At 40.1% G+C, this 13,908-nt stretch overlaps 1 protein-coding gene across 2 annotated transcripts in view; it reads right to left on the bottom strand.

Moving 5' to 3' along the window:
• Window positions 1-13,908, bottom strand: part of LOC136876355 (very low-density lipoprotein receptor) — a 122,720-nt gene that overhangs the window by 68,037 nt on the left and 40,775 nt on the right. For both annotated transcript variants that reach the window (XM_067150231.2, XM_067150232.2), the window contains exon 5: window positions 9,550-9,677. In XM_067150231.2, coding sequence (XP_067006332.2) covers window positions 9,550-9,677 — 128 coding nt within the window. The remainder of the gene's footprint in view (window positions 1-9,549; window positions 9,678-13,908) is intronic.

Raw genomic sequence — 13,908 nt, 5'->3', positions numbered from 1 at the left:
AGGGCATACAAAAACTGTCACAGCATCTTCAAAAATGCATCGATCAAAATGGTGATTATATAGAAAAATAGATAAATGTTCAACCTTTAAAATGATGTAAATATTATTGAAATAAATGGGTCTTTGTATTTATAAAAAAAATATAGGAGATCTTATTTTTGGAATTACCCTCATAGAATCAAAATAGTTAGAAATACGGCATATGAACTTTCCTTCTTTTCCATTTATTCCTAAACATTTCTACACCCTTTTATTATACTGACTTCCATCTGAGATGAAACCAATAATTCTGGCACCAATTTGCTCCAGTTGTAAGATGACATGGATTAAAATTTGTGACGAAACATCACCATGCATAAAAGGCAACCAGTTGAATCCAGTTATGCAATAGGGGCACAAACATGAATACTAACGCATGATTTGAGAGTTTATCTTTCCTGTGCTTTTGGAAGTGTTCTCCTAAATTTGTGAATCCATCATATTTTAGTGAGTTTTTATTAAACTGGACCCCTTCTCTCAGTTTTACTTCATCAAATAAAAGAATCCCATGCTATTGTTTACACTCTTCTCATCGCAGAAATAGTTCTCAATAGCACTAATGGCATGGGCATTCACCCACTTAAGACCTTTAACTAATTTTCGCAGATAAGTCACCGAAGGAAGGGGAAGCATGTCATGCCTTAAACAGTGCCTGTAGCCCTTAGGTGATTTAATTTTAAGTAACAGATTATTTAAAAGAATTCATTTTCATATCTAATCCCTTTTTTATTTCTCAACTGGCATTTTTGAGTATGATATCAATAATCAAATTTGCTTTGTGCTTAATGTCAGCTCACTTAAATAATTTGATTGTATTGACTTGGAATCTCTTAGCTGTTTTTCTAGCAACAAAATCTTAGCATTACCGTAGCTATTTTCAGTTATTATGGATAGACATTAAATTATGTTACTTCATTTCTTTTAGCACTCTCAGAACAACATCAAAATTTGATTGTTGGTGAGGCCTGTGCAATTTGTTTCTTGAACTTTTCTCTGGAGGCTGTCTTTTAAGGGGTGATTTTCATTTCTGTAATTATTTTGTGAGATATTGTGCCAAATTAGGGAATATATGAGAGAAAGTAACAGTTTTCAGTTTCCATCTATCTCTAGGAATTTCTACATGTTCGCAGACAACACTGAAACTCAGTTTGAGCAATAGGTCTGTTCAGCGAGGTCTGTACTGATTAATATCTCAATTAAAATATTAAATTTCAACTTATTCAATACCATTTGTGGTGCTTGGGAATTAGAAGTGGGGAGGCACAAAAATGTATAGATAACAAAAAGTACCCAAGTTTGAGGGATGCAATGTCCGGGGTGGGGAAGTATACATCAAAACTGAGAAAAATCTCCAAAATGGTAAGTTTTTGTATGCTCTCTGAGCAAATTTCAACAGAGGGATAAAGGTTAACTGACAGTCTACTAACTTAAGTGTAGTAACTAATTTTTTGAGATTTTGATTCAGTACTATACAATAAAACTTTCACCATTAATTACATATGTACTACAATTAAATAGAATTATGGAGTGATTATACAATTAAAACCATTTAGTATTTGACTACAGTAGGCAACAGGTAGGGACCCTCTTAGAGGCAGCCCAGCCCAGGGAGTGGCACCCCTGCCTATGTGAGTCCCAGAGCACACTGACCCGTTTTATGTAACATCTGGTAAAGGGTCCCAGCTCAGGGTAATGAAACTGCAGCAAAAGCGGAGAATATGATTCGGTATGGTGGAACTGGCAGAGGAGGCCACCCATTCCTCTGGGGGTAGTACAGATGGAACCCACTGCCTTGTGGGATGAGGAGGGATCCTCAAAGGCTAAGGGAGTAAACCCCAAAAGAAAATTCTCAATTACGTTAGCAAGCCAGTAAAAGAGCTTATTTGTAGTTGCTTTCAAAACGCATAAGAGCCTCGGAACTCATTTATCAACTAAATTAAGATGCCAGCATGAACAAACTCATGTCAGGGATGATGGTTTCTGGCCTGATGATAGACAGGGTCACGCAAAAATGCAAAATTCACGAAGGAGACTAACATGGACTCAGTTTCACAGGAAAATGTGAAGAACTAGTGGACCTCATAGAAAGGAGGAAATTAATTATACGGGAGCTGAGTGAAACCAAATGGAGAGGGAAAGGGATAAAGAAATTAAGAAAACAGTATACGCTGTATTGACATGGAAATGACAAAGAGATGAGGAATGGAGTTGGTTTCATCATAAGTAAAGATCTAGAAGGAGTCGCTGACATTCAGTATATTAATGAGAGAATAATAAAGGAGACTGTGCATTTAGGGAAAGAAAAACTAACTTTAGTACAGGTGTATGCACCTCAAACTGGATGTTGTCAAGAGGATAAGAACCAGTTTTTTTATGATTTGGAAAAAGTTATTAGTAAAGAGAGAGTAATCATTATAGGAGATCTGAGTGTGCAGATTGGAACAGATAGAACAGGATATGAGAACATAATGGGACCTCATGGATATGGTGGAAGAAATATAGAAGGTGAACATCTCCTTGACTTCTGTATGAGGTATGGGTTAGTGGTGAAAAATATAATTGGTTCAAGAAGAGACAGAGCAATAAGATAACACGATTCAGTTGGGATGGACTATAAAAGACTGTAATTGATTATATCACCTCAGATGAAGAAAGAAGCAGAATGGTAACAGATGTCAGAGTAATACCTTCCGAGAGCCTAGACAGTGACTACTGTCTATTAGTAGCAGACCTGAGAAACTTCTATGTGCCAAAAGTACAGAACAGGAAAATGCCAAAAATCAAAGTATGGGAACTCCAGAAAACAGATAAGAGAACTGAGTATCAGAACCGTATAAAAACCCTGATACCAAGAGATGAAAAGAAAAATGGAGAGGCAGAATGGCCCAAACTAAGGGACAATGGAAGCAACTGAAGTTTGTGGAAAGATAAGTATGAAAACAAGGGAGAAGGAAACACCGTGGTGGAATGAAAGAGTGAGAGCAGCAATCAGGGAAAGAAATTTCTTGTGGAAAGAAAGGGATCAGGAAAAAAATACACCGGTTCTCACAAGAGATGAGGCAAAGATCAGAAACCTCGAACAATTATACTGAAACAAGAAACTAGACGTTAAAAGAACAGTTACAGAAGAAAAGACCAAGGCATGGAATATATTCACTCAGAAACTGGAGGAAAACAGCAGAGGTAATGAGAAACTACTGTATAGTATTATCAGAGGTAAAAGGAAACCAATGAGTACCATAAAGGCACTTGAAGATTAAAATGGAAATCTGGTTAGGACAAAAAGTGACATGAGAGAAGTCCTGAAGAACCATTTCGACCACCTACTGAATAGACCAGTTCAAGAACAAACTACGGAACTGGAAATCTAAGCCTACAATGAGGAACCTCCCATCACCTGGACAGAAATTGAGACAGCCTTAAAATCTATGCCTAAAGGAAAATCTTCAGGTGCAGATGAAGTGAATGTGGATATGATAAAGGCAGCAGGCATCCGGGGTATACAATGGCTCCACAGAGAACTAAATGCCATATCGACAGACAACAAAATACCTGCAGATTGGAGCAAGGGTGTTATAATTCCCCTGTTTAAGACAGGCAGCAGACGAAAACCCACCAACTATAGAGGAATAACACTGCTGTCTCATTGGCTAAAATTTCTAGAGATGATCATAGAAGGGAGATTGAGAACCGTCATTGAACCACAGGTAGAGTAGGAGCAATATGGATTCAGAAGTAACAGATCAACAATGGATCTAATTTTTAGCACCCACATGCTGACGGAAAAGTATTGGGAGAAAGGCAAGAACCTGGTCCTTGTATTCCTGGATACAGAAAAGGCCTGTGATAGTGTTATAAGAGATAAGATCTGGGAGTGCCTCAGGAAAAGAAATGTGTCTGAAGGACTAGTAAGGAAAATTCAAATGTTGTACAAAGACTGTACTAGCAGTGTACAAATTGGGAAAGGTCGATCATCATGGTTTGAGACCAAGAGTGAAGTTCAGTAAAGAAGTGCACTGTCCCCACTACTGTTCATCACTGTTATGGACAATATAATGAAGCACGTCAAGGAAAGGTTAGGTGAACTGAATGCAATGGCCTTTGCAGATGATATCATGATTTGGGGTGAAACAGAAGACGAAGTACAGACCAGACTAAACGTATGGAAATCCCAGTTCCAGGAATATAACTTCAACATCAGCAAGACCAAGACAGTGGTGATGGCAGTCAACAGAGAAGGGCGTCTAGCAAGTGTAAAACTAGGAGACCACCAGCTAGAATGTGTGTATAGTTTTCCTTACCTTAGAAGTGTAATCTCCAGTGATAATTTGGTCAGAAAGGAAATTACAAACAGAGTGCAAAAGGGATAAGAATTCTATAAACAAGTAAGAACACTTTTATGAGATGACATGATTCCAAAACCGGCCAAACTGATGATGTTTAACAGCTATTTCATACCAGTATTGACCTATGGGATTGAAGCGTGCACCCTCACAAAAAGAGATTCATCAAGACCGCAAGCATCAGAGATGAAATTTCTTAGATCCTCCATCCAGAAGACCAAGATGGACAAGTTAAGAAATGAGGAGGCGAGGAAAGAAGCCGGAATAAAGACATCCCTATTAGACCGAATCGGAACATCCAGACTACGGTGGTATGGGCATATGATGAGGATGGAGCCTACAAGAACAGCCAAAATAAATTTTGAAAGACAGGTGGAGGGGAAAAGACCTGCAGGAAGACCTAAAACCTGATGGAAGGACATGATCAAGGTTGATCTAGTTACCAGAGAATGGACAGTGGATGATGTTTTCCATGACAAGTTGTATATGGACAGGAAGAAGTGGAAGAGGCTCATTAACAGTACCCGGGAAACTGGTACTGTACAATGATGATGATGAAGATGAGTATTTGACTACACACTCACAAACTAACAGATACTAAAGAGACTGCCAGGATGACAAATGCATGTGGCAAGCGGGTGAATCATAACTCAGTGTCCATGAACTTGGACAAAATATACCCCTGCTACTCTTCCCCACAGCACATGTTACACGCTACTGTGCGAGTCTCCACTACTTGCTGTGGTGCTGCACGAATCGGTTAGTTGTGACGAATGAGGAAAGAATTAGCTGATAAGACAACAGAGCTTGTAATTTTTTTAAAATAATTCCTACAATTTCTAGTTTATGGCAACTAAAATGGAATAAAATGTAATGTTTTCTCCATACACTGGGGGGCAACTGCCCCTCCTAATGGCCACCACTGTTCAATACGATATACGTAATGTAATCTTATAGATTACTTGATTAACATAAAAAATGTACATGTTTCAGCTCATCGAGCCACCATCAGCATTGGAAAAGACATACAAATGAGTGTACATTCACATAAAATGTGTATTTAAAGTTAGTGCAAGCCTCTGTGGCTCAGGCGGCAGTGCGCCGACCTCTCGCTACTGGATACTGTGGTTCAAATCCTGGTCACCCCATGCGAGATTTGTGCTGGACAAAGCAGAGGCGGGACAGATTTTTCTCCGGGTACTCCGGTTTTCCCTGTCATCTTTTATTCCAGCAACACTCTCCACTATCATTTCATTTCATCTGTCAGTCATTATTCATTGCCCCAGAGGAGTGCGATAGGCCTAGGCCGCCGGCACAATTCATATCCTCGCCGCAAGTTGGGGCTTCATTCATCCTATCCCTGACCCAGTCATTGACTGGAAAACAGGTTGTAGGTTTTCATTCATGTATTTAAAGTTAGTGCAGTAAAATATGATGTGTGATGTCTGTCTTTGCTGGGTAGCAGCACGCACACATTTTATTACATGATGTTCCACTGGCCCTTGAAGCCTATTTATACAAAATTACATGGACCTATTCCCAGACAAATTTGACAGATATGAAGAATAATTTCTAGTCACCTTTTCAATTCTGTAATGGCTATATACAACACAGCCACAATATTACAGCAAGATTATAATTATGATACAAAGATTTCATTTGATGAAGCTAATAATTTGTATTCACAAGATTTTACTGTCATTACATCATATTTTACCTCACTAGCTTTTAATACACATATTTTGTGAAGTTTACTTATATAAGACTTTATAGACATATATTAAACAATGTACACTTACTTGCATGACTTTTTCCAATGCTTATAATGGCTCAATAAGTCAAAACATGTACATCTAAAAATATATAATCTTATAAATAAAGTTGTTCGTGTCTGTTTGTCTGTTTGTTTGTTCCACCATCACATCGAAACGGCTGGATAGATCTCAACCAAACTTCATATTTAGAGTATACTCACCCCGGGAAAGGTTTCGATATGCATATCATTTTAAAATCTTTGAAAAGACGGGGGTTTTATAGGGAAACCACAACGGTTTTATTTTCTCTTGTACTATTATAGGCAAAATATCGAATTTGTCGTATAAGGACGAGACAAAGCTCAACTTAATCCTCTTTACGCAAAGAACAAAACTCGGTAAGCCCTATGGGCCTGAAAACCATGTTTTAAGGCCCTAAAACCAACCGTTACGGAGATATTGGCACCACACTACCCCTGCTCTAGGAATCGGATAAAGAAATGAACTGCCGTAACCACGGCGACGTCAGCTCCAGGATTCTAGAGCAGTGAGATTATGTATGTATGTTTGGGCATAGCTGCCAACCAAAATTGGTACAAATAAGACTTAATATCTGGTAAAAATATACTGTTGTGTAAGGCACTCATAGGGCTCCTTTGGGCGGGGATGGAAAGGGGGTGAAGTACGGGTATAAAAATCTTACTATGTATAGAAATGGAAGTGTGTGTGAAATGATACATCACCTCCTAAACCACTGGAGCAATTTCAACCAAACTTGGTACACTTATTACTTACTATCGGGAGACGAGCACTGTGGGGGGTAAGCCATCCCTAGCGCCCTTAAGGGAGAGGGTCAGGAGGGGGGGAAGTTACAATAATAATCGAGAATAGTGTCGAATTCATAGTTTTCGGGGTCGCTGAGTTGAAAAGTAATACTCTAGAATTTTTTAAAGTCCAGCCCCCTTTTAGGTGGGGAGCAAAGGGGCGTGAGATATAGAAATAATTAAAAACAGTTTCGAATCCATAGATTTCAGGGTCTCTGAGATGAATAGTATTACTCCGGATTTTTTGCAAGTCCAAGTGGGGAGCGAAGGGGGTGAGATATAAAATTAATCGAAAAACTACATATAAAAATATTATCTTCTTCTTCTTACTATATATAAAAATTGATGTATGTGTGTGCGTGGGTGTGTGGGTGTGGGTGTGGGTGTGTAAATGACACATTTCCTCCTAAACCACTGGAGCAATTTCACCAAACTTGGTACACTTATCAATTAGTATCAGGAGACAAACCGCATGAGGGTAAGACACCCTTAGCACCCTTATGGGCAGGGGGCAAGGGGGGTGGTATAAAAATAATCTAGAATATTATCGAATCCATAGTTTTTGTGGTAGCTGAAATAATTAGTGACACTTCGAATTTTTTTAAATTCATGTTCAGCCCCCTTTGGGGTGTGGGTGAGGGGAGTGAGATATAAAAATAATCGAAAACAGTTTAAATACATATAGTTATCACTTATTAATTTTTGACAGGATCAAATACTTCCCAGTCGATTTGAGCTTCCATAAGGACGAAGTTTTACTCGAAAACTAAATAATCTAAAACTTGAAATGAAACACATCTAAATAATTTTAAAACTACATAATAGATCATAACATCATAACATATCAATCTGCAAGTCAAAAAGGAATTCTATAAAAATTCACATCACACATAACTAACTGGTAATGCAAATCTTAAAGGTAAATATTCAGAAACTATCCGGGCAACGCCGGGTACTACAGCTAGTACATTAATAAAGTAATCCACAAGATTACGTTATACAGTATCGAGGTTGAAACTTTATATTTTAACTGAGAGACATTTAAAGAGCTGTGTGGATTTGCATAATGTATTCAAGTTTCCCAGCATCTAACAGAAAGAGATGAGCAATCCCAATTACAGTATTGCAGCCGAGTGGTGTCCATGACGTATGAGGATCCAGATTTCTTCTCCAACATATGGCTTTTCAGATCAAAGCCATCTTTGCCTTGAAGGCTATACCAACTAACCGACAACTCACTTTTTATGGTTTGAACAGCCCAATGTCGTTATAAAGAAACCATTACAAAGTGTACGCATTATTATTTGGTGTGCTGTGTGCGGTTATGGAATAGTGAGCCCTTATTTCATCAAGGATGCTGAACAGAATTTGAAAACAGTGCACCAGGTAGTCTACAGAGACCTGATTATTACCCCACACATGCGGAAAATGCACCATTTTTGTCACGCAAGAAACTTAACCCTCCAGTGACAATGGTTGCAATAAAATGGAGCAACAGGCCACACTGCAGGGGAGTCACTTACCCTTCTGCAATGACATTTTGGAGAAGGCCTAATTTCTCATGGAATTCCATTCCTATACCCTTCCTTCTCCCCAGATCGTATGGTCCCAAATGTCTACATATGGGGAATCAGATTTCAAGACAGATGACCCACCTACAGTACAAATATTCCTGAATTACACGTACGTACGTACGTACGCGTGCGTGTGTTGTTTTCTTCTTCTTCTTCTTCTTCTTCTTCTTCTTCTTCTTCTTCTTCTTCTTCTTCTTCTTCTTCTTCTTCTTCTTCTTCTTCTTCTTCTTCTTTCAGCAACCTTTGTTAGCTGACATGTTCAATAATCAGTACAAACATTATGAACAATGTGTGGCATGGGTTGGTACACATTTTGAACACATACTGTATTAACACAGTTAAATGTCCGGCTCCATGGCTAAATGGTTAGCGTGCTGGCCTTTGGTCCAGAGGGTCCCAGGTTCGATTCCCAGCCGGGTTGGGGATTTTAACCTTAATTGGTTAATTCCAATGGCTCAGGGGCTGGGTGTGTGTGCTATCTTCAGCATTAGAATTCATCATCCTCACGGATGCTCAGGTCGCCTATACGGCATCAAATTGAAAGACTTGCACCAGACCTCTCCGGAGGCCAGACACCATTATTTATTAACACAATTAAATGTGCTACCCTTCCTCACAGCACACACTGCTGTGCAAGTCTCCATTACTTGCTGTGGTGATGTACAAATCGGTTAGTTGCGACAAACGTCATTTTGTGCGTAATTCCGCTAAGAAGTTTGCTAATAATTAAGCAAATCAAAGGAAAGAATTAGTGAGGCCTTATTTCATTGAGGATACTGAACAGAATTTGAGAACAGTGCTCCAAATAGTCTAAAGAAACCTCATTATTACCTTACTTCATGCAGAATATGTGCAATTTTTGTCATACATTTAAATTGCACACACATAACGTTATGTTCTTCTTTTTCTCTTTTCTGCTTAGGGTATTATGAAACTTTAGAAACACCTTGCTCAATAATTCAGTCCATAAAGTAAAAATGTCATGGTTTCAGTGAAAAGTATAAATATTACATACCTCCAGCAAGCCGGTGCAGTTACTCTCATCAGATCCATCAGAGCAATCTTCATGTCCATTACAAAATACTGTTGCAGTCATGCACCTCCCATCATGGCAAAGAAAGTTTTCTGGCTGCTTACATTTTCCTGAAACAGTTCAAGTAGTTTTGAAACTATATCACAACAAAACTAAAACATGACTATATGTATTTAGTAGTAGTAGTAGTAGTGTAGTAATGGCTGTGCATACAATTTAGCAGGGTACAGAATAATGAAATATTTAAATCTTCCTCTCCCCAGCAAGCTCTGTCAGTCATGCTGTGGCAGACATTAAAAGCAGGTGTGCATGTTAGTTGCCTCTAAACATCCACCATGGCTGATTTCCATAAGCAGTGTTATGCAATAAAGTTTTGTGTTCACTTGGAGAAAACTGCTTTGGCAACCAACTGAGAGTTGAAGGGAGCTTATGAGGATTCTTTAATGTCCTGTCACTGGGCGAGTTGCCCGTGTAGTTAGGAGCATGCAGCTGTGAGCTTGCATCCAGGAGATAGTGGGTTCAAGCTCCACTGTCAGCAGCCCTGAAGATGGTGTTCTGTGGTTTCCCATTTTCACACCAGGCAAATGCTGGGGCTGTACCTTAATTAAGGCCATGGCCACTTCCATCCCACTCCTAGGTCTTTCCTATCCTATCATCGCCATAAGAGCTATCTGTGTCGGTGTGACGTAAAACAAATTGTAATTAAGAGAGTGAAAAAAGAAAAAGTCTTGTCGAGCTTGTTCCTGACAGCATAAGACATCCTTGGAATATCAGTTAGGAGCACCCACAAACTGCTAACTCAGCATTTTCAGATGTCCCATGTTTGTTAGCAATGGGTACCGTGACCGCTTACTCCTGTACAGAAGCAGGCTCAAGTTGATTCATGCCTCTACTGGCAAGAATGTGTTAAAGATGAAGGTGATGTTTGCTGATAAAATATCATATCTATGCATGAAATGTGGGTATATTGTTACAATCCTCTGACCAAGTATGGCAGCAGTGAGTGGGTTGTGATGCCATATGAGTAACACGCATGAGTTTTGGCTTGTGGAATTTAAGTGTTTTGGCAGGTGAAAACAATTGAAACAGTACTGTCATTTGTCACAGTGTAACTATTTGTATTGTAGAACCTACAAAATGTCTGGGTTTCTTTTACTGCTGTGTAATTAGCATAATAGTGAAATGGTGCCAACACTGAAGAAGAACCAGCAGCAGGCTGAGTGCAGGAATGCCAACCCAATGAAAGACACTATGAAGAAAGTCATAGAGGAGACACTCCAGTCTAAGGTATTCATGTAATTAATTGTGAGTAATATAGTAGAAAAATTATGGAGAGTGTAATAAGAAGACTGGAGGAATATGTGTAATTCAATATAGATGCATGTGAAGACTTGAAGAAACAGATTGCTTAGAGATATACTGTAAAGAACTCCCAGAACTAAAACCAGAAGTAAAATAAATGATGATCAGTTGAAACAGTATCAATGTCAATCCGAAGGATTCAAATGAGGATACAATTTGGTACTGAACATTGCACTGACATTGAAACAGAAATAAAATTGACTGATATTGACCAGAACCACAGGATCGGGCATAAAGTCGGTAATAAACCCCAGCCTATTATCATGAAGATGACAACGAGATATTTACAAAGAAAAGGAATCTGAAAAGAACTCAACTGATGATCCGGGAGGACCTTACGTCTGCAAGGGTGATGGTTCTGAAGGCAGCTTCTCTAAGTTCAGTGCCGGAAATGTCTGGACCAGTGATGGAGTAATCCCAATCAAGCATGCACCGCACTACTCACATGAGTGATATTACATTAGCCTACTCATAACAAACTTGGGTTAGTAAAATAAACCTCTATAGTTGAGTTTTAAGTCTTTTCTAGGGCATCTCTCTCTCTCTCTCTCTCTCTCTCTCTCTCTCTCTCTCTCTCTCTCTCTCCCTCCCCCTCCCTCTCCCTCTCCCTCTCCATCTCTGCTAACTCATCCACCATACTTGGCCGAACAACTCTTATCTACTTGCTTAACCTTCACTAGCTCTTAAATTAGCCATCTTCAGGGCTGCTGACAGTGGGGTTTGAACCCGCCATCTCCTGAATGCAAGCTCACAGTTGCATGCCCCTAAACACATGGCCAACTCGCTTGCTATAAAAGTCTGTATTTTGAGATCTAGAATGATAAATGCATCTGAATTTCTACATGCTTTTCCGCAGAGAATAAGATTTCATACACAGTACATTGTTCATACAACCTGTGACAATAAAGTTCGGTGAATGAAGTCAGAATGGCCGATCCGGCAAAACTGGCGACACACAATGCGGCACCTGCGTAGCAGCAGGTTTCGACCACCTGCTCCCAACATTGTTCAGTTTAGCATTGTGGGTTTGTGCCGTGTGTGAGATGTTTGACACAGTGCGTGTTTAGTGCGTTGGTTCTGAACTGCGAACAGGAACATGAACGACCTAAAGATCAATGTACAGTTTTGCTTAGCAAGACACCGAAAGAAACGCATGGGATGCTGATATGTGTTTATGAAAATCAAGCACTGTCCTTGAAGTGTATGTATGAGTGGTTTGCCCGTTTTCAAGGAGGCCGGGAAAGTGTTTCTGACAACCCCCATAGCGGAAGACCGGCAACCGCTGTCAGTGACGAAAACATTGAGAAGATGAGGACGTTAATCATGAATGACCGGTGATTAACTGTGCGCATGATAGCGGATGAACTGCAGATCAAATGGGAATCCGTGCGACAAATCGTTACCCAGAAGTTAGGGAAGAGGAAAACGTGTTCTCGTCTTGTGCCACATCACTTGACTGACGATCAGAAACAGGCACGTTTAGAGGCTTCACAGGATTTTGTTGAAACGGCGGATGTGACACCAAATTTTTTGAACTATATTGTCACTGAGAATGAAACCTGGTGTCTCAGGTACAACCATGAAACAAACCGGCAAAGCATGGAATAGCGTTCTCCGGGATCCCCTCATCGGAAAAAGGTCAGAGCCGAAAAGTCACGCATCAAACTCACTTTGAAAGATAAGAGATTTGACAATATTCCTGACATCCAACAAAACGTGTTGAGGCTTTTGAACACCATCCCAAAGGAAGCCTTCTTGCAAAGTTTCCAGGACATGTATCACCAATCTTAGCAGTGCATAGTTATGGGATGGGACTATTTTGAAGGACAGTAAGGTCACTGTCATGCATTGCTCATCTATGTTTATAGTACAGACTATTCAAACAAACTTTATTGTCACAGGTTGTATTTTTGTATTTCTTTCAAGATATACTGCCTGACAAAAAAAAAAGTATTCATAAGTGGAGGAGGAAATGAAATGTAACTTCACGTGTTGAGAGGGTATGTGATGTTATATTTCAGTAATTACAAAACCGAGTCAAATTTACAAAGAACTTGGCAGTACGAGCCCACTTATCAGAATAAAGTTGCACCCCCTCTGGCCTGGATGCATGCTCTGAATTGGTTGGGAAGGATGTCGTAAAGTTGGTGTATCCTCTCCTGAGGCAAGCTGGCCCACTGGATACTGGCACTGGGATGGAGTTGACATCCGAGCTGATCCCATACATTATATCGGGGACAGATCTGAGGATTTTGCTGGCCATGGGAATACCTCAACCTCACGCAGACAGTTCATAGAGACACATGCCAAGAACATGTGTGAACGAGAATTTCCCTGTTGAAAAATCACACCACAATACTGTCACATGAGAGCTACACATGAGGACGCAGGATGTCTGCGATGTACCATTGTGCTGTCACAGTTCTCTTTATCAGTACCAACCATGATGCGAAGTCATACCTGGTAGCTCCCCTCACCATGATGCCAGGAGTAGCACCACTGTGTCTTTCCAAGACATTGGAAAAATGGGACCTCTCTCCAGGTTGTCACCATATTGGTTATCCAGGGTAATACCGAACCATGATTCATCGCTGAACACAATGCGATGCTATTCATCAGCAGTTCATGCTTCCCAGTCACGGCACCACTCCAAACACAGCTGTTTGTGTTGTGGTGTTAACGGCAGCCTACGCAAGAGACAGTAATTCCCTAGTTCGGCTGCTTCTAGTCTCTGACCAATAGTGTGGGATGACCCAGTATATTGCAGGGAGTTGATTACGTGTTCTCAGATGACAGGCACAGATGTGAAGGGGTTACGATGTGCTTGGTGCACAATATGGTGATCCTCCCTTGTGGTGGTCAGACGAGGTTAACCGGAAGTTTGATGATGAGTATGCCTGCCCTCACATTCTCGTGCAGTCCAACAATGGGCCACTGTCACATCCGAATGCCCCAAAAATCTGGATATTGCGCGATTCA

This window comes from Anabrus simplex, chromosome 6 (assembly GCF_040414725.1).
Source record: "Anabrus simplex isolate iqAnaSimp1 chromosome 6, ASM4041472v1, whole genome shotgun sequence".
NCBI lineage: Eukaryota > Metazoa > Arthropoda > Insecta > Orthoptera > Tettigoniidae > Anabrus > Anabrus simplex.
Note: the sequence above shows the minus strand (reverse complement) of the source record. Positions and strands in the feature narration are given on the sequence as shown.